At 38.1% G+C, this 22,911-nt stretch overlaps 1 protein-coding gene across 32 annotated transcripts in view; it reads left to right on the top strand.

The window, feature by feature from the left end:
• Nucleotides 1-22,911, top strand: part of SLC4A10 (solute carrier family 4 member 10) — a 422,038-nt gene that overhangs the window by 255,775 nt on the left and 143,352 nt on the right. For all 32 annotated transcript variants that reach the window (XM_078327546.1, XM_078327550.1, XM_035304692.3 and 29 more), the window contains one exon: nt 20,742-20,880. In XM_078327546.1, the coding sequence (XP_078183672.1) occupies nt 20,742-20,880 (139 nt within the window). The remainder of the gene's footprint in view (nt 1-20,741; nt 20,881-22,911) is intronic.

Genomic DNA, 22,911 nt, shown 5'->3' with positions numbered 1-22,911 from the left:
TTGCTTCCCATGTGGGCATTTATTGCTATAAATTTTCCTCTAGACAATGCTTTAAATGTGTCCCAGAGATTCTGGTTTGTTGAGTCTTTGTTCTCATTGGTTTTGGAGAACATCTTTATTTCTGCTTTCATTTCATTGCTTATCACATTCAAAAGCCAGTTGTTCAGTTTCCATGAAGTTGTGTGGTTCTGAGTTAGTTTCTTAATCCTGAGTTCTAATTTGATTGCACTGTGGTCTGAGAGACTGTTATGATTTCCATTCTTTAGCATTTGCTGAGGAGTTATTTACTTCCAATTATGCAGTCAATTTTAGAGTAGGTGCCATGAGATGCTCAGAGCAATGTATATTCTGTGGATTTGGGGTGGAGAGTTCTGTATATGTCTATTATGTTTGCTTGGTGCAGATGTGAGTTCAAGCCCTGGATATCCTTGTTAATTTTCTGTCTCTTTGATATAATATTGACAGTGGAGTTTTACAGTTTCCCACCATTATTGTGTGGGAGAGTAAGTCTCTTTGTAGGTCAGGTCATTATGAATTTGCTTTATGTATCTGGGTGCTCCTATATTGGGTGTGTATATATTTAGCACTGTTAGCTTTTCTTGTTGCATTTATCCTTTTACCATATGTAATGTCCTTCTTTGTCTCCTTTGGTCTTTGTTGGTTTAAAGTCTATTTTATCAGAGACTAGGATTGCAACTCTTGCTTTTTTGTGCTCTCCATTTGCTTGGTAAATCTTCCTGCATCCCTTTACTTTGAGCCTATGAGTGTCCTTGCATGTGAGATGGTTTTCCTGGATACAGCACACCAATGGGTTTTGACTTTTTATCCACTTTGCCAGTCTGTGTCTTTGGATTGGGGCATTTCACCCATTTACATTTAAGGTTAATATTATTATGTGTTAATTTGACCCTGCCATTTTGATGCTAGCTTGTTGTTTTGCCCATTAGTTTACATGGTTTCTTCATTGTGTCAATGCTTTTCACAATTTGGTACATTTTTGGAATGGCTGGTACTGGTTGATCCTATGCTTAGTGCTTCTTTCTTAGTGCTCTCATAAGGCAGGTCTGGTGCTGATGAAATCTCTCAGCAATTGCTCGTTTGTAAAGGATTTTATTTCTCCTTCACTTATGAAGCTTAGTTTAGCTGGTTATGAAATTCTGGGTTGAAAGTTCTTTTCTTTTAGGACGTTGAGTACTGCCCCTAACTCTCTTCTGGCTTGTAGGGTTTCTGCTGGGAGATCCACTGTGAGTCTGATGGGCTCCCTGTTGTGGGTAACCTGACCTTTTTTCTGGCTGTCCTTAGCATTTTTTACCTTCATTTCAACCCTGGTGAATCTGACGATTATGTACCTTGGGGTTACTCCTCTTGAGGAGTATCTTTGTGGTGTTCTCTGTATTTCCTGGACTTGAATGGTGGCCTACCTTGCTAGATTGGGGAAGCTCTCCTGGATAACACCCTGAAGAGTATTTTCCAGCTTGGATTCATTCTCTCTATCACATTCAGGTACACCTATCAAACATAGATAGGTATCTTCATGTAATCCCATATTTCTTGGAGGCTTTGTTAATTTCTTTTCACTATTTTCTCTAATTTTCCTTCTCATTTTATTTCATTGAGTTGTTCTTCAATCTCTGATATCCTTTCTTCTGCTTGGTCAATTTGGTTATTGAAACTTGTGTATGCTTCATGAAGTTCTCATGTTATGTTTTTCAGCTCCATTAAGTCATTTATATTCTTCTCTAAGCTGTTTATTCTCATTAGCATTTCATCAAACCTTTGTTCCTTTGCTGGTGATTCATTGCGATCCTTGGAGGAGGAGAGGCATTCAGGTTTTGGGTGTTTTGTTCCTTTTTGTGCTGGTTTCTTCCCATCTTAGTGGCTTTATCTACCTGTGGTCTTTGTAGTTGGTGACTTTTGGATGGGGTCTCTGAGTGGATGTCCTTTTTGTTGATGATGAAGTTATTTCTTTCTGTTTCTTAGTTTTCCTTCTAACAGTCAGGGCCCTCTGCTGTAGGACTGCTGGAGGTCCACTCCAGACCCTGCTTGCCTGGGGATCACTTGCAGCAGCTGCAGAACAGTAAGGGTTGCTGCCAGTTTCTTCTTCTGTTATCTTTGTCCCAGAAGGATACCCACCAGATGTCAGCCTGAGCTCTCCTTTATAAGGTGACACTTTGGATATATGGGAATCAGGGAGCTGCTTGAGGAGACAGTCTGTCCCTTATAGTAACTCAAGTGCTGAACTGTGATCTCCGTTATTCTGTTCAGAGCTGCTGGGCAGGTACATTTAAGTCTGCTGCAGTGGAACTCATAACTGCCTTTTTCCCAGTTGCTCTGTCCTAGGAAGGTGTGGCTCTATTTATAAGTTTCTGATGTGCTGCTACCTTTTTCAGAGCTGCCTTTCCCAGCAAGGAGGTAACCTAGTCACAGTCTGCCAGCAGAGGCATTGCTGAGCTGCCATGGGCTCTGCCCAGTTGCTGTGTGAACTTCCTTTGGTTTTGTTAATAGAGGTATAGTTAGAACTGCTTCAGTATTGGCAGTCTGCCTCAGTAATGGCAGACTGCCTCTGTAATGGCAGACTGCCTCGGTAATGGTGGACTGCCTCAGTAATGTCTGACTGTCTTGGTAATGGCAGAATGCCTCAGTAGTGGCAGGTGGCCTCGGTAATGGTGGATACCTTTCCACCAACAGAGCTGGACCTACCCAGGTCCAGCTGTGCTTGCTGTGAAACTCTCAATCCAGAGTGTTTCAGATTGCTGGTCTTTGTAGGGGTGGGATCTGCTGAGCCCACTTTTTTTCAGTTGAATGGATGGCTCTGTCTCCCAGGCATTCCAGGCGCCTATTGAAACGGCCACCCAGATTTCTGTGAGTTTTTGTGCAGAGACTCACTATACCAGCTGAATCAGCCATGCTGGAAACTCGCAGTGCTTTTCAGCCTTGGAATCTCCTGGTCTGTGAGCAGTAGTAATTCGTTTGGAAATTCCGTGTTCACTCACCCTCTGCATTGTTCTTGCTGGGAACTGCACTCTAGAGCTGTTCCTATTTGGCCATCTTGCAGTTCTTTCCACATTGTTATGTTTATCAATGTTTGTCAGTAGTTGATTTTTTTTTTTCTGAGATGGAGTCTTGCTTTGTCACCCAGGCTGGAGTGCAGTGGTGCAAGCTCGGCTCACTGCTACCTCTGCCTCTCAGGTTCAAGCAATTCTCCTCAACTAATTATTTATTGAAAATATAGTCCACATTCCAAATGGAAATACCTTATTTGTCTATTTCTGAGTATAACAGTCATACATGCTATTTAATGCTATCCAATGCTATTTAAAATTAGGATAGCCAGATCCTCTTTCTTTTACACCGTTCTCATTGACCACCCTACAGCATCCAACTTTATTGATTTCTTATTCTTTTTGAAATTATTTTCTGGTTCTCATTATTCCTGGTTATACTACTTTCTCCATGAGACATATGCTCCATGAAGGCAGATGCTTTTTCCCATTTATATTTGTCTTATTTACTGCTTAGAATGGTATCTTGACAAAAGGAAGGTGCTCATTAAATATTTGTATAATGTATTAACCCTTTTACATATTTATTCCATTTCTAATTCTTTAGATAACTTATCTTCCTTCTGCCAAATCTTAAACCTTATTAACTTCTCCAGTGTTAGTCTTCTTTTCTCTCTAGTCTTTCATTTTTGAGTTATTATCATTGTAATCATGTGATATCTTTCATTAAATGCCATCTATGTATCTGTCTCTGACCCTGCTCTTTCTTCCAGAATCTGATCTCAAATCTCCAACTGCCTTATGACTGTCTTCATATGATGGTCCCTTAGTCATCTCAAATTTAGCATGTGCAAAATTTTTTTGGAGCACCCAACCTACAATGCTGGCTCTCATTCTGACAACTCACTTTTAATTAATGGTGTAATTGTTTTCCCTGCTTCAATTTGTAGAACTCTCTATTTCTGGTAGGTAAGTCTGTATAATCATTATAACCATCACCCCTACCACTAATATCATAAGTAATATTTATGTAATTCTTTATAGCTTGAAAATTATTTTTACATTTATAATTTTCCCTTTTGGGGCTTGGTCCAATCTTCTTCTGGGAGACCAATTCTGGCATGTAGAAGTATAAGGATCCCAGTATAAGTAGATTGCTTATTCACCATTGTAAGAGTCTTGCTCTTGGGCTTACTCTGACTTTGATGCCCAGCTCTCCAGTGCTATTATTTTTTTGTTTCTTTCTGTTAGCCATGTTCCTGTCTTGCAACCAAGTTTATTTCACTCCAGTTTTTCTATGGAGCTACTTTGATGGAACTACTTTGCTAGAGAAAGCCTGCATATTTCGACTTGTGCTCATTACATGATACAAACTAGTGTGACAAACCAAGTTACTGTATTTTATTAAATTCTTACAAAACAGCATACATGACTCAATTGTTCTTTTTCTTCTGGCTGCAGATCTGCTTTAAGGAATTTCATTTTCATGCTATTTACCCTTGAATTTGCTTATAAAACTAAATAATTATTTTTTCTTGAGCTTTCGAATTCTTGGTATTGACCACTTCCAGTTTGGTTCATACTAATTTTAACTGACCATTAATTATTAAAGATAGAATTCTCATTTAAAATGTTATATATCTCTATATATTTTAAATATGTAGCATATATTTATATATGCTTATTTTTTGTTATAAATATGTAACTATTATTTACATATTTAATTATGTATAACTAAATATGTATAAATATGTACATATTATATACCATTATTACATATAGATGCACAGGAAAGGATTCTTTCTGCTTCTCTTACATTGAAATTTTTGCTTTTCTTCTCTATGGTATTTTTTCCTCTTTGTTTAATTCAGACAACATGGCTATTATTTTACTGCTTACCCGGAATCTTAACGCATCAGGTGCAGTCAGATTCCAGCTTTTTCTTGATTCTGATTCCTGGCCATGTATGTATTATCTGTATAAAGTTTCTCTCTAGGGCATGCAGTGGATTTTAGACCTGAGATTTTATGTTGAACTTCAGCTACTGAGATGTTTCCTTGCATTATTCTATTTCTAAATCCATTGCCTAAACCAAACCACTCATTTTATCTCAGTAATTCTGGATCCTTTTCTTTACCATATAGTCAAAAATATTATGTTCTTAATACTGATGTGTCCTGATATAATCCCATCTCCTCTTGTGAAAACCTCCTTTACCATTGTAGCCTTCATTTATTTTCATACCTCTTTACTCTTGCAGCACTAAGCACCAGACATATTAGTGCTTAATTATTATTGTCTTACATTGTCTGTTATTATGGATTCATCTTATCTTTAAAACCAGATTATAAGCAATTTAAGTACAGTAAATATGGTATAGCATTTATGGGAACTGGAATAGGTACTATCCTACAGTTATAAATTGACCAGGTAACTAATCAAAGTACAGCCATGCTGAAAACTGCATAAAAATTTTACTTTTTAAAAAGATACTTTATTTGCAAAATAAATCTACCCACATATTTTTTGAATCACAACTTCTTTGCTTGCCATCATTTAATTAGTTGCCCAGTTACAGGACTCTCTTGGCGAATAAGATAGCAAAATTGTCATGGATTCTCATGAATCTCAATATAATTGAACTTCTAATTCATCTAAATTATTCTACTTTGTTTTTATGCTATTTGCAGTCATATCATTTCACTTGAATAATAAAGGAGTGTTTTTTTTGTGTTCTGTAAATATATTGTTTGAAGATATTTTACTTGTTTTCTATATTTATGTATTAGTCCATTTTCATACTGTTGATAAAGGCATACCTGTGACTGGGTTATTTATAAAGAAAAAGAGATTTAATGGACTCACAGTTCCACATGGCTGGGGAGGCCTCACAATCCTAGTGGGAGGCAAAAGGCATGTCTTATATGACAGCAGATAAGAGAGAATAAGAGCCAAGCAAAAGAAGTTTCACATTAAAACACTCTTGGATCTCTTGAGACTTATTCACTACCATGAGAACAGGATGGGGAAAACTGTTCCCATGATTCAATTATCTCTCACTGGTCTCTCCCACAACATGTAGGAATTATGGGAGCTACAGTTCAAGATGAGATTTGGGTGGGGACACAGCCAAACCATACCAATTTCTTTCTATAGAATATGTATTTAAAAATTGACATAAGTGTGCTAAGTGTTCTGCAAGTTTCAACTCCTGAAGAATGCATATTGTAGGAACTAAAGCAAAAAAAAAAAAAGGCAGTTTTATTGAGTCAGGTAAAGAATATTTTCCATATATTTTAATAACCACATCTATTATCTGATTTACTTTAGGAATTTGTTTTTTTCTTTAGTGCAGTTGACTATTTCTTATAACATGCCAATGTTATATTTAGTTTAATAGGCTAAGGTTACCTTTCATACTGACGAATTTATTCTGAATTACTAAATGCTCTTCAGGTTGATGTGAGGTTTTCTTCTTTCTTTTTAACTGTTATTGTGATTACACGTACAGAATAAGAATGGAAACCTTGAGCAAGCTTGTATTCCTCTTGAAAAAAACTCCTAGAAACAAACAAGCTGACATGTTGATAAGATATATTTTGTTACCCTGCTTCACCCAGAAAACTATGCATAGAGTTAGTACAAAAGATGAAAAAAAAAAAAAACCCCAAAGTATATAAAACACATCTTGGCCATAAGTTAATATATGTACAGGGTTTTCATTTTTTAAATAAACTAATATTTGTTAAATCTTTGATATTTACTGAAGATATAGCAGTGAATAAAACAAACATGGTTCCTGTCTTTATATTTTAGCCATTATAACAAAGAGATAGATGTAAAATCAATTATTGCACAATAATGATTAGTTGCAATTGAGATAAGTGGATCAAGGAATGTAGAATGCTGCGATTTAATATAATAGGGGCATGATTTAAATATGAACATGCTCAAATGTGGATATGTATGTGTTCATATGTCTGTTTTACAAGGATGATTATTTAGGTGTGCCAAAGTACACTACATTTAAGCAGAGAGTGGATGTCTAAGACAGCTAGAAGATTCTGAGGTGGGAAAGAGCATGATATTTTTAAGAGTCTTAGAGAAGGCTAATGTACACAGAAGGTAAAAGCAAGGAAAAGACTGGCAGAAGATGAGGCTAATAGTTAGGCAAGAGTTACCACAGATATTTACTTACACAGAACTATGACACTATATTATCAATGTGTGCTTATTTTTCACCTTTGCCCTCAGAAATCCTCTCAACTGTTACTTAGTTATAACCTAATTATTTCAATAACTTATTAATTTGTTTATTTTCATATATAAAATGTTTAACATTGTAGATTTCAGTGATTACTATATACTTGTTACTGATTTACTCATTCTTTTGTGTTTTAAAATATTTAAAACATACCAGATGTTTTATTGGACTAACACTGAATTCATGATTTGCTTTATTACTAAGTCTTCCCCATCAATATAATGGATGCATTTATTTGGGTCTTCTTTTATGTCATTCAATAAAGTTTTATAATTTTTTTCACAAATGTACTACATAATTTTGCTGGGTTTATTCCTATTCTTATATTTTTCTTCTAAGGTAAATTAATTTTTTTCTGACTAGACTAACAATTTTTTCTGCCACATAGGAATTTCAGTAATTACTATATACTTGTTACTGATATTTGAATTTTCTGTTTAGAACTTAGTAAAGATTTCTAGGTAACAATCATGTAATCTTTACAAAATATGATGAAAGAGAAAATAATGAAAGCAAAATCCCAAGAGTTCTTTTTCCCCCCCTCAAAGAATGCATTGAGGAATGGGCACACAAAATTGGGAATATTTAGAGGTAGAAAGATAGTGAAAAGATTCACAAAGAAGTTTCAATTTCAACAAAAACTTTTAAAGATTTTTCTTTCTTTTTTCTGAGAGTGATCAGAACATGAAGATGACTGTTGGGAGACAAATTTGTAATGGATTCCAAATATCTTGTGGGCAGAGGTTTGTGCCTTCTATCTCTACAAGTATGTTTGTATTGTGAACACACTAGGAAGATAGGAAGTGTCTCTCTCTGGAGCAAAGGATAGGTGTGCTATCTTTATACAGTAAAGATAATATGTCTCCTTATGGGGCAACAATCAGTGGGGATTAATGTCTGTTATGAAAGAATTGAGTTCCCTACCTTGATTCTCCCTTGTCACACATCCCACTGCATGTACAGCATCTCCTGGCCCTTTGCACACCCTTCTGTGGGAGTTGGGACACAGAATACAACACAAATATTGATAGTCTAGGTACTACTATTCTGTGCATAATAAACTTTCTTTTGCCTCTGACTCAAGAGTCTCATGGCTTTTGCTAGTATCCATAAAACTAGCAGGGCAATTGCTGATAGCCTTCACAATTCTTGGCAGTTTTGGCAGTGAGGAAGGGATACTGACAGAGACATGGCTTTTTGGAGAAAGAAGGATTATGGCCTCACAGCTAATTAAAATGCTTTGAGAGAAGTCCATTGGTATTGGTAGCAAACTTACTGACAAAATTGTCTAGTAAGCAGAGTAATAAATATTCTTCTTCTCTATTGCCTATTAATGAGGAGGATTTGGGAATGTAGTTGCAAGCTGAGAACCATGCAGTAGATTTGGTTTTAACTCTCCTTTAGGTAGGGAGATTACAGTCCGGGAGTAGTCTCAGGTTCACCCATTCTAACAATTAGTACTTAGATTCATTTGGACTGTGGGGTGAAGAGACAGGAACAAGTTTGCATTTTCTTTTAGACAACAGTTTTAGAGATGCATACAAACAGTGAGTATGAGAGGAAAATTCATTACTATTATATACAGAAACCAGGAATATCATTAGAACTTTGGTTGGTTTTCTTGGAAAATGAGTGAGGTGGGTCATATAATGTTGATTACAGAAGAATAACCACAACTGGAATGTATTTTTTGCTCAGACTATCCTACTATCATGCCAATTTGTAATCCATTTGGAGATGACAGTAAAAAGTCTTGGAATTTTCTGTAATGGATTCTATCTGCTGTAAGAGAACTTTGGCCCTTTTATGGAGATTTTTCTGAAACAGACAAAGTCAAGGGGAAACCATAGATGAGGAATTGATTAGTATTGCATTCTTACAGCCCCAGGTTGGTTTCATAATGCTGATATAAGTGATCCACTGGAGAATGAAAAGGTCAACAAAGAAATTTAGATAAATTCGTGTGGTCAGCCTGAAATTCTAGAACAGTTCTATAACCCTTATACTGAAACCCAGCAAGAACTTAATAAATGTTGGATTTATAGTAGGGCAGCAGATACATCTAGTCTGAGATTATTTTCTTGCTGTTACAGCCAATTAGCTTGTTCTAGACATACCATGTGACCCTTTAAAATAATTGGTGTTGTGTATTCAGATTTCTGACCATTCACAGTCAGATAGTCATGCACTTTTTAATTCTCAAAGCCACGCAGCAATTGGCTGATAGTCAAGGTATCTGATAGACCTTTGACATTTCCTATCATCTATGGGCATCTTGTATTGTTGAGTGTTGGAAGAGCTTCTCCAAAAATTTAAAAAAGTGTTTCCAACTCTGCCTCTCTCATCTCCTTCTGGTCCACACATATAAGTAAGACAGTTTGGTCACCAAATGGCTTTCTTCAGAAAGAGATCATCTTCTCTTGGCCTCTATGTAGATACTAATCAGGATGAAAGGGGAAAGATTTTATATAAACTTATACTGAAAAATCAGGATTCCACCATGACCATTTCTGGGCATGATTCATTATTCTTTATTCTTACAGAAACCTCAGGGCAGCCTGATTGGTACACCCTCCAAATAATAGCTCAGCTAAAAGGAGACCTCAGGGATTTATACTTAATTATTGTATAGCTAACTGGATATGCTTGTTGACTTGACATGGTCCTACATTATAAGAGTAGTAACCATTTAGTTGAATACACTGCTTACCAAGACCTCCTACAATTTCCCAAATGCACCACTACTGTAGGGGACATAACAAGTCTCTGTAAATTTTATTAAAATGCTCTCTTCTTTCTTATTCTGACACTTCCCAACTAAAGGTCTGAGTGTTATAGAAGATGGTTAGAAAAAAAGTTAAATTACAGCTACCAGAATGGAACACACTCTGTATTTCAGGTGCGGGAGTAAAATTAATGATCTTTTGGAACTTAACCCTGGAGCCTCCCACATAAAGAAAAGATCTTTGTGTGAGTCTCTCAAACTGTGGATATGATTTAAATGTAATTGCTGGCTGGCTTAACATTCTTTATCAAATGGCTCTGCCTGCATTTTGATCATCATTGCTTTTAACCTGAAGAAGATTTTTAGAAAAAGCAGGGAAAGATCCTTTATCACACACACACACACACACACACTCACTCACACACACACACCCCTATTAGCACCTTTGAGTGTCTTCTTTACCCCCCTCTCTATAACCATCACTAACCTAGAGGCTGGAATGGACAAATACATCAGATTGGGCTGACTGTCTCCAAGCAGTTTCTCTAAAAAATAGGGATAATCTCAATTATCTGAACTGAACTGAGAACCCCAAAGCCAACTAGCTGGCCTGGAAGCCTTGTTGGAGACGTTGCCAACCTGTGTCTTCTAACTGACATAGTCCATTTTGGGGCGACAATCATTGTAAATAACATGCTCTTTCTAGGGCCATTGGGTGAACCCTCAAGACTGTATGTCTTTTTTCTCTTTTCCTTAAGACAGAGTCTTGCTCTCTCACCCAGTTGGAAGTGCAATGGTGCAATCTCAGCTCACTGCAACCTCTGCCTGCCAGGTCCAAGCAATCTTCCTGCCCCAGCCTCCTGAGTAGCTGGGACTACAGGCATGCACCACCACGCTCAACTACACTTTTGAATTTTTAGTAGAGACATGGTTTCATCATGCTGGCCAGGCTGGTCTCGAACTCCTGACCTCGTGATCTGCCCACCTCAGCCTCCCAAAGTTCTGGGATTACAGGCATGAGCCACCATGCCCAGCCAAGATTGCATGTTTTATGTCCAAATCATGCATTATTTTCCCTCTCTACCATGAACACAGTGACTTGAGCCACAGGGATGGTTGTAAGAGACCTTTGAATGTTTAAGCAAACACCACCAGTAGATTATGTGGGCTTCAAATGATTTTGGAGAGAACTCCAAAATCTACACTTGGCTATGAGGATGAGCTTCCTGGAGGGATAATTGACTTATTAATTATGTGCGCCCTACAGGCAGTTATCCCTACAATGGGAATCATCAAATTAGAAAAATTGGTAAGAAATGTGCCCCTGATTTTAATTTAAAAGATGAATAATACCGTTGCAGTCTTCTTTAGCCTCAATTCATGGACTAAAGTTTTTATGGATGATAGGATTGCCCTCACCTACCTCTTTGTGGTCCAAGGAAGAGGCTGAGCATTTGTTCATACATCCTGCTGTACCTGATCTAATGCCTCCGGCCAAGTGGAATGTTTAATATAGAAACTTAAGGAGAAAGTCACGTGGCTTTGGAAGGGAGATCTTTAGGGTTTGGGGAATTTATTCAGTTGGTTAGGTTCAGCAGCTAAATACACTGAGAGTGTGGTTGAGGTATATACTAGAGATTGGCCCGTCCTTCTGCTTTGAGTCCTGTTGATGGTAACCTTAAGTAAAGACATGTATGAGACAAAGTTAATGAATTTGTTTCCACTCTCTGTTGATTAGATTTATCAGAGTGACTGACAGCATATTTATGGGATAGCTAGTCAGAGAAAAGGTGGTGTCAAAACAAACTGTGGCTATTGTTGATGACCATTCTCAGTGGATTCTGCTATCAGTATAGCAGAAGCAGAAGAGAAAGAGTATGAAGCAAACAAACAGAAAACTATGGAAGAAATAATTGCTGGAGGGCAGGTGTGGTGCCTTATGCCTATAATCCCAGCACTTTGGGAGACCAAGGTGGGTGGATCACTTGAGGTCAGGAGTTCAAGACAAGCCAGGCCAATGTGGTGAAACCCCGTCCCTACTAAAAATACAAAAATTAGCTGGGTGTAGTGGTGCATGCCTGTATTCCCAGCAACATGGGAGGCTGAGGCAGGAGAATCATTTGAACCCAGGAGGCAGAGGTTGCAGTGAGCAGAGATCACACCACTGTACTCCAGCCTGGGTAACAGAGTGAGACTCTGTCTCAAAAATAAATAAATAAATAAACAAACAAATAAATAAATAAATATTTCTGGGAAAAAAAACTAATAAATTTACACATTCAAGAAGCTCAGGGTTCTCAAGATAAATGCTAAAACAAACACCAAAACAAAACCCAAAATCCTAAAATTATTCAAAAGCATTATAATGAAGCTTCTGAAAATTAAAAACAAAGAAAAGATTCTAATAGTAGTCAGAGAAGAATGGAACAATGACCCCAATGATTGCAGATTTCTCATTAAGAAACATGAAGGTGGATGGAGGCAGGAAGATGGCGCTATAGGAGCAACTCAGGATTGCAGCTGCCAGTGAAAGCACAGAGGGTGAGTGGATGCTGCATTTCCAGACAGATCTTTATTGCTCACAGACCAGGAGATTCCCAGGTGTAGGAGCCCCACGGGCCGCCAGCATGGCTGTTTTGGCCAGCGTGGCTGTTGCGCCTGGCATGGCTGTTTCGGCCGGTGCTGCAGCACAGCAGCACTCCATACAAAATACACTGGTCTGGTTGCCCTATTAAACTAGCAATTTGAGATTTGGGAAGGGAGATTAGCAAATTCATCTGATTAAATGGGATTTTAACAGTAAGCCAGGCCAGGCAGTGACATTGTTTCAGCTGGCACAGTGGGTCTCCGCACAGGAAATCACACAGATCCTGGTGCCCTTTCAGCTGGTGACTGGACACCTGGGAGAGAGTCAACCATTCAACATAAAAAAAAATGGGGGCTCTGAGGCAGGGAGCCAGGTGATCAGGCTTGGTGGGCCCCACCCCCACAAAAACAAAACAACAATTGGAAATGGTTGTGGTTGAGAGTTTCACGGCAAGCACAGATGAACCCAGAATGGTGCAGCTCGATGGGAAAGGGGTGTCCGCCATTACCTAGGCACTCCACCCCTATGGAGGTACTCTGCCATTGCTGACACAGCCTGCCATTGCTAAGGCAACTCACCGTTGCTGAGGCAACCCGCCATAACAGAGAGAGTCTGCCATTACAGAGGTGGGCCACCATTGCCATGGCAGTTCTAACCACACCCATATAAACAGGACTACAGGGAATTACACATGGCAGCAGGGTGGAGCCCATGGCACCAGGGCAGAACCCACGGCAACAGGGTAGAGCCCACAACAGCAGGGCAGAGCCCAGTGCAGCTCAGCATAGCCTCTGCAGTGAGGCAGTGACTAGACTGCCTCCTAGTTGGGAAGGACAGTGAAACAGATACTCATAAATAAAGCCCTAACTTCCGAGGACAGAGCACCTCAGGAAAAAAAGGGGCTTTATGAGTTCTGTAGCAGCAGAGTTAAATGTACCTGCCTAGCACCCTGAATGAACAACAGAGCTCACAGCTCATCACTTGAGCTCCTATAAAGTACAGACTGTCTCCTCAAGCAGCTCCCTGACCCATGTATATCAAAAGAGTCACCTCACAAAGGACTGGTCAGACTGACATTTGGTGGGCATCATTCTGGGACAAAGATAGCAGAAGAAGAACCTGGTAGCAACCCTCACTGTTTCGCAGCTGGTACAGGTGTTCCCCAGGCAAACAGGGCCTGAAGTGGGCCTCAGCGGTCCTACAACAGAGGGGCTAGACGGTTAGAAGGAAAACTAAGCAACAGAAATACTTCATCATCAACAATCTGGACATCCACTCAGAGACCCAATTGGAAAGTCAGCAACTACTCAGATGACAGGTGGATAAATCCACAAATATGGGAAGAAACAAGCACAAAAAAGAGGAAAACACCGGAAACCAAAACATCTTACCTCCTACAAGGGAGCACAACCCCTCACCAGCAAGGGAACAAAGCTGGACAGAGAATGAGTGTGATGAAATGGCAGAATCAGACCTCAGAAGGTGGTTAATGAGAAACTTCCGTGAGCTAAAAGAACATGTTCTAACTCAATGCAAAGAAACTAAGAACCTTGAAAAAAGAATTGAGGAAATGATAACAACAATGGACAACTTACAGAGGAATATGAGTGAATTGATGGAGCTGAAAAACACAAGAGAATTTCGCGAAGCAAGCACAAGTTACAACAGCTGAATTGACCAAGCTGAAGAAAGGATATCAGAGATCGAAGATCAACTCAATGAAATAAAATGAGAAGGTAGGATTAGAGAAAAAAAGTGAAAAAAGGAATAAACAGAGTCTCCAAGTATGTGGGACTACATGACAAGACCTAATCTATGTTTGATAGGTGTACCAGAATGTGATGAAGAGAATGAATCCAAGCTGGAAAATACTCTACAGGATATTATCCAGAAAAATTCCCCAACCTAGCAAGGCAGGCCAATATTCAAGTCCAGGAAATACAGAGAGCATCGCAAAGATATACCACAAGAAGAGCAACCCCAAACCACATAAATGTCAGATTCACCAGGGTTGAAATAAAGGAGAAAATGCTAACAGCAGCCAGAGAAAAAGGTCGGGCCACCCAAAAGGGAAGCCCAGCAGACTCACAGCAGATCTCTCAGCAGAAACTCTACAAGCCAGAAGTGAGAGGGGGCCAATATTCAATATCCTTAAAGAAAAGAACTTTCAACCCAGAATTTCATATCCAGCCAAACTGAGCTTCATAAGTGAAGAAAAAATAAAATCCTTTGTGAACAAGCAAGTACTCAAGATTTTATCACCACCAGGCCTGCTTTATAAGAGCTCCTGAAAGAGGGACTACACATAGAAAAAAACAACCAGTACTAGCCACTCAAAAAACATACCAATTGCTAAAGAGCATCAACAAAATGAAGAATCTGCATCAACTAATGGGCAAAACAGCCAGCTAGCATCAAAATGGCAGTATCAAATTCACACATAACAATATTAACCCTGAATGTAAATGGACTAAATGCACCAATCAAAAGAAACAGACTGGCAAATTGGATAAAAAGCCAAAACCCATTGGTGTGCAGTATCCAGGAAAACCACCTCACATGCAAGGATACACAGAGGCTCAAAATTAAGGGATGGAGGACGATTTACCAAGCAAATGGAGAGAAAAAAAAAAAAAGCGGGAGTTGCAATTCTCATCTCTGATAAAATAGACTGTAAAGCAACAAAGATGAAAAGAGGCAAAAAGAACATTATATAATGGTAAAAGAATCGATACAACAAGAAGAGCTAATGTTCCTAAATATATATGGACCCAATACAGGAGCACCCAGATATATAAGGCAAGTTCTTAATGACTTACAAAGAGACTTAGACTCCCACACAATAATAGTGAGACCCTTTAACACTCCACTGTCAATATTAGACAGATCAACCAGACAGAAAATTAACAAGAATATCCAGGACTTGAACTCAGACCTGGAACAAGCAAACCTGATAGACATTTACAGAACTCTCCACCCCAAATCCACAGAATATACATTCCTCTCAGCACCACATCACACCTGCTCTAAAACTGACCACATAATTGGATGTAAATCACTAATCAGCAAATGCAAAACAACTGACACCATAACAAACAGTCTCTCAGACCATAGTGCAATCAAGTTAGAACTCAGAATTAAGAAACTAACTCAGAACTGCACAGCTTCATGGAAACTGAACAACTGGCTCTTGAATGTTGACTGGATAAACAATGAAATGAAGGCAGAAATAAAGAAGTTCTTTGAAACCAAAGAGGATGAACACAGCATACCAGAATCTCTGGGACACATTTAAAGCTGTCTCTAGAGGAAAGTATATAGCAATAAGTGCCCGTATGAGAAGAGTGGAGAGATCCAAGATTGATATCCTATTGTCAAAACTGAAAGAACTTGAGAGGCAAGATCAAAAAAACTCAAAACTTAGCAGAAGACAAGAAATAGCTAAGATCAGAGCAGAACTGAAGGAGATAGAGACGCGAAAATCCCTTCAAAAAATCAACAAATCCAAGAGCTGGTTTTTTGAAAAGATCAACAGATTAGACAGCCCACTAGCCAGACTGATAAAAAAGAAAAGAGAGAACAACCAAATACATGCAATAAAAAACGATAAAGGGGAAATCACCACAGATTCCACAGAAATTCAAACCATCATCAGAGAATATTACAAACAACTCTATGCACATTAACTAGTAAACCTGGAAGAAATTGATAAATTCCTGGACACCTGTGTCCTCCCAAGCCTAAACCAGGAGGAAGCCGAAACTAAGAATATACCAATAACAAAGTCTGAAGTCGAGGAAGCAATTAAGAGTCTACCACACAAAAAAAGCCCAGGTCCAGATGGGTTCACAGCCAAATTCTACCAGACACACAAAGTGGAGCTGGTACCATTCCTTCTGAAACTGTTGCAAACAATCCAAAAAGAGGGAATTCTTCCCAAATCATTTTATGAGACCAACATCATCCTGATACCAAAACCCGGCAGAGACCCAACAAGAAAAGAAAACTTTAGGCCAATATCCATAATGAACATAGATGCAAAAATCTTCAATAAAATACTGGCAAACCAACTGCAATGCACATCAAAAAACTTATCCATCATGATCAAGTAGGATTCATCCCTGGGATGCAAGGCTGGTTCAACATACGCAAGTCTATAAACGTAATTCACCACATAAACTAAACCAAAAATGAAAACCACATGATTATCTCAATTGACGCAGAGAAGGCATTTGACAAAATTCAACAGCCCTTTATGCTAAAAACCCTCAATGAACTCGGTATTGATGGAACGTATCTCAAAGTAATAAAAGCTCTTTACGACAAACCAACAGCCAATATCATACTGAATGGGCAAAAACTGGAAGCATTCCCTTTGAAATCCAGCACTAGACAAGGATGCCCTCTTTCACCACTCCTATTCAATATAGTACTGAATGTTCTAGCTAGAGCAATCAGGCAAGAAAAAGAAATAAAGGGTATTCGAATAGGAAAATGGAAGCCAAATTGTCTCTATTTGCAGACGACATAATAGTATACCTAGAAGACCCCAACACCTCAGCCCAAAAACTCCTGGAACTGATAAGCAACTTCAGCAAAGTCTCAGGATATAAAATCAATGTGCAAAAATCACAAGCATTCCTATACACCAATAACAGACTTAAAGAGAGCTAAATCAAGAATGAACTGCCATTCATAATTGCTACAAAGAGAATAAAATACCTAGGAATACAACTAACAAGGAACATAAGGGACCTCTTCAAGGAAAACTACAAACCACTGCTCAATGAAATAAGAGAGGACACAAACAGATGGAGAAACATTCCATGTTCATGGTTAGGAAGAATTAATATCGTGAAAATGGCCATATTGCCCAAAGAATTTACAGACTCAACGCTATCCCCATCAAGCTACCATTGACTTTCTTCACAGAACTGGAAAAAACCACCTTGAACTTCATATGGACCCAAAAGAGAGCCCACAGAGCCAAGTCAATTCTAAGCAAAAAGAACACAGCAGGAGGCATCACACTACCAGACTTCAAACTATACTACAAGGCTACAGTAGTCAAAACAGCATGGTTCTGGTACCAAAACAGAGATACAGACCAATGGAACAGAACAGAGGCATCGGAGGCAACACAACATATCTACAACCATACAATCTTTGATACACCTGACAAAAACAAGCAATGGGGAAAGGAGTCCCTGTTTAATAAATGGTGTTGGGAAAACTAGCTAGCCATGTGCAGAAAGTAGAAACTGGACCCCTTCCTGACATCTTACACTCAAATTAACTCCAGTTGGATTAAAGACTTAAACATAAGACCTGACACCATAAAAACCCTAGAAGAAAATCTAGGCAAAACCATCCAGGACATAGGAGTAGGCAAGGACTTCATGATCAAAGCACCAAAAGCATTGGCAACAAAAGCCAAAATAGACAAATGGGACCTAATCAAACTCCACAGCTTCTGCACGGCAAAACAAATAGTCACTAGAGTGAATCGGCAACCAACAGAATGGGAAAAAATTTTTGCAGTTTACCCATCTGACAAAGGGCTGATATCCAGAATTTACAAAGTACTCAAACAGATTTACAGGAAAAAACAAACAAGCCCAATCAAAATTGACAAAGGATATGAACAGCCACTTCACAAAAGAAGACATACATGAGGCCAACAAACATATGAATAAATGCTCATCATCACTGGTCATTGGAGAGATGCAAATCAAAACTACACTGAGATGCCATCTCACGCCAGTTAGACTTGTGATCATTAAAAAAATCTGGAGACAACAGCTGCTGGAAAGGATGTGGAGAAATAGGAATACTTTAACACTGTTGGTGGGAGTGTAAATTAGTTCAACCATTGTGGAACACAGTGTGGCAATTCCTCAAGGCCTTAGAAATAGAAATTCCATTTGACCCTGCAATCCCATTACTGGGTATATATCCAAAGGACTATAAATCATTCTACTATAAGGACACATGCACATGAATGTTCATTGAAGCACTGTGTACAATAGCAAAGACCTGGAACCAGCCCAAATGCCCATCAATGACACATGGACAGGGAAAATGTGGCACATATACACCATGGAATATTATGCAGCAATAAAAAATGATGGGTTCGTGTCGTTTGTAGGGACATGGATGAATCTGGAGAACATCATTCTCAGCAAACTTACACAAGAACAGAAAATGAAATACCGCATATTCTCACTCATAGGCGGGTGATGAACAATGAGAACACAGGGACACAGGGAATGGAGTACTTCACACTGCGGTCTTTGGGGGGAATAGGGGAGTGACAGAAGAGGGGGGAGGTGGGGAGGTATAGCCTGGGGAGAAATGCCAAATGTGGGTGAAGGGGAGGAAGGCAGCAAAACACACTGCCATGTTTGTACCTATGCAACTATCTTGCATGTTCTACACATGTACCCCAAAACCTAAAATGCAATTAAGAAAAAGAAATAAATAAATTTCTTTTTTTTATAAGCCACTCAATCTATGGTCCTTTGTTATAGCATCCTGGACTGACTGAAGCATAAGCCTAGATCAATGGAACATATTAGAAAGTGCAGAAAAATCGTCTAAAGTAATGTAACAAATTGATTTTTGAAAAAGTTACAAAGGCAATTTAATGGAGAATGTATTTTTTTCTGTGTCTTTTGTTTGGGTCTTTTCCATAAGTGGTATGCTATTTGAACAATTTAACATCCATATTCAAAACATTCTTAAACTAAATCTCATACCTTATACCAAAATTAACTCCAAATGGACAATAGTCCCAAGATGTAAAATATAATACTACAAAACTTTGGAAGAAAACATAAAAGAAAATTTTTGTGGCCTTTAGGCAGAGTTTTCAAATGTGATACCAAAAGCATAATCTATAACACACACAAAAATTAGAATTTATCAATATTTAAAACTTTTCCTCAGTGAAAGACACTGCTAAAAGAACATAAAGACAAACTATAAATAGTGAGAAAAGACAAATGTTGCAAATCATATGTTATAAAAGTCGTGTAGCCAGAATGTATAAAGAAGTCTCAAAACTCAATTGTAAGGAACAAACAACCCAATAAAAATAAATAAATATAGATGTCAAATTAACTCAGGAAAAATTGTCAACAATAGCCATAATAGATATGTAAATTAACACCACAGTGAAATACTATTACATAGATTGTCTACAAAACAATTAATAATACCAAGTGCTGGTGAAGATTCAGAACAACTGCAGCTCACTTGCATTGCTCCTGGGAATGCAAAATGGTACAGCCATTTTGGAAAGTAGTTTGGCAGTGTCTTATAAAACTGAATGTACACTTGTCATATGACTAGCAATCCTACTTTTAGTTACCCTAGAGAAATAAAAATATATGTTTACACAAAAGCCTACACAAGAATATTTATAGCAGTTCTATTTATAATTGCCAAGCACTAGAAACCCAAATGTCCTTCAGCAAGTGAATGCATAAGCCAAGAGTTGTACATTCCTACAATGGACTGTTACTCAGCTATAAAAATGAATGAACTACTAATATACACAATGGCACAGATAAATCTCAAAATCCCAAAGGCTCTTGCTAAGTGAATAAAGCCAGTCGCAAAAGGTTATATGCTGTGTTTTCACTTCAATGACATTTTGCAAAGGCAAAGCTAGCAGCAGAGACCAGATTAGTGGTTGCTGGGGATGACAGGAGGGAGGTAGAGGTGACTACAAAGGAGGATGACAAGAAAGTTTTTTTGGTGAATAATATTCTGCATAGTTTTAGTAGAAGTGAATTTTATCATAATATACTTTTCTGAATATTACCCATAAAATACAGCATATGTGATGGGAGAAATGAGTATATGTGTGTGAAAAATAGAAATAATTTCCATGTGTTAAAATAATCCAAAATAATCATATTTTATTTTATTATTTATTATATGTATACATTAATATATATATTTTACATATTTATGATCCCAAATTACACTGGACTTCATGTAATGATGAATTTGGTTTTAGTTCCCAAGTCTGTTTTGGATGAGTGTTGCAGTGGGGAGCAGAGGAGGTATGAGTTTGGGGTGGTGTTGAAGTCACTGACTGGAACATTTTAAACTCAGGATCATGGTAATATATGTTCATGTCTCTGATTTTTTTAGACACCCCATCACAGAGGGTACAGTTTATTCTTGGAACCGAGGATGATGATGAGGAACACATTCCTCATGACCTTTTCACAGAACTGGATGAGATTTGTTGGCGTGAAGGTGAGGATGCTGAGTGGCGAGAAACAGCCAGGTGAGAATTTTTGTTGAAGGGTGAAGGTATACTAAAGAATGTTTATGTTACTAGAAAAAGAGATTTCTAATGCAACGATTTTGCAAATATCCATGATTGCTGAAGTTGCTGATCTGGCCTGAGCATATCCTATAACAGGATATGGGTCAGAAAGAAATCTGAAGGCAGTAATTACAGTGAATGGTGATGCAGAGCCAAGGGCTGCAGTCTTCAAGATAAACAGTAACATAATTTGTGTGTCATCAACAAAACAATAGAAATCTAAAAGTAATTTATTTCTATTTTTTCAGCTGCCAGCTTGCACCTAAATTTATGATATTATATGGTAACTTGAAAGTGGGCTTTTTTTTAAAAATAAAGGGCAAACATTATGATAAGATGCTTTGTGTATAGTCCTGGATTTCATATACTCTTTGGTGAGGATAAAAATATTTTGTAATATGTTTCTAGGATATGCATACATTTAAGGATAATGATTTTTTAAAATGTCTTTTAAAATCACTTTGTCTATCATTGTAAATAAGATTTTTATATTGCTATATAATTGACAGCATTCTGTAAACTTAGAATTAAATTTTGTGTTTACTTTTCATTTATTCCTTCTGATTTGCTCATTTAACAAACACTTATAGAGTATCCATTATGTGCCAGGTGTAATGAATTTTGCACAACAGAAATCTTAGATCTTGCCTTTAGGGATTTTGAAGTCTAATTTAGACAAGAAAGCAAAGTTGTAAATACTATATAATGATTGCTATGATGCAGGTGTGCACAAGAAACTGTGGGCACACCCAGGGTTGTCATTTACCCACTGCTTCCTACATTTTAATGTGAATGCAAATTACCCGGAATGTTGTTTAAAATGTAGACTTAGTAGACCTCACACATAGTCAGACCATAAATTTCTAAAAAGCTCCCAGTTGATGTTGTATAAAAGGTTTTCGGTTTGAGAACAAAACTTTCAGTAGCAGTTATCTTTTTTTTTAATTGCATTTTAGGTTTTGGGTTGCATGTGAAGAACATGCAAGATTGTTGCATAGGTACATACGTGGCAGTGTGATTTGCTGCCTTCCTCCCCATTACCAATATCTGGCATTTCTCCCCATGCTATCTCTCCCCAACTCCCCAACCCTCACTGTCCCTCCCCTATTGCCCCCGACAGACTCCAGTGTGTAATGCTTCCCTCCCTGTGTCCATGTGTTCTCATTGTTCAACACCCACCTATAAGTGAGAATATGTGGTGTTTGATTTTCTGTTCTTGTGTCAGTTTGCTGAGAATGATAGTTTCCAGGTTCATCCATGTCCCTACAAAGGACACAAACTTACTGTTTTTGATGGCTGCATAATATTCCATGGTGTATATGTGCCACATTTTCCCTGTCCATGTGTCATTGATGGGCATTTGGGTTGGTTCCAGGTCTTTGCTATTGTACACAGTGCTGCAATGAACATTCGTGTGCAAGTGTCCTTATAGTAGAATGATTTATAGTCCTTTGGATATATACCCAGTAATGGGATTGCTGGGTCAAATAGAATTTCTATTTCTAAGGCCTTGAGGAATTGCCACACTGTCTTCCACAATGGTTGAACTAATTTACACTCCCACCAACAGTGTAAAAGTATTCCTATTTCTCCACATCCTTTCCAGCATCTGTTGTCTCTGGATTTTTTAATGATTGCCATTCTCACTGGCATGAGATGGTATTTCAGTGTAGTTTTGATTTGCATTTCTCTAATGACCAGTGATGATGAGCATTTTTTTCATATGTTCATTGGCTGCATGTATGTCTTCTTTTGTAAAGTGTCTGTTCATAACCTTAGCCCACTTTTGAATGGGCTTGTTTGTTTTTTTTTTCTTGTAAATCTGTTTGAGTACTTTGTAAATTCTGGATATCAGCCCTTTGTCAGATGGGTAAACTGCAAAAATGTTTTCCCATTCTGTTGGTTGCCGATTCACTCTAATTATTGGTTCTTTTGCTGTGAAGAAGCTGTGGAGTTTGATTAGGTCCCATTTGTCTATTTTGGCTTCTG

Source organism: Callithrix jacchus, chromosome 6 (genome assembly GCF_049354715.1).
Source record: "Callithrix jacchus isolate 240 chromosome 6, calJac240_pri, whole genome shotgun sequence".
NCBI classification, from domain to species: domain Eukaryota; kingdom Metazoa; phylum Chordata; class Mammalia; order Primates; family Cebidae; genus Callithrix; species Callithrix jacchus.
The sequence above is the reverse complement of the archived record's forward strand: the minus strand, read 5'-3'. Positions and strand labels throughout refer to the sequence as shown.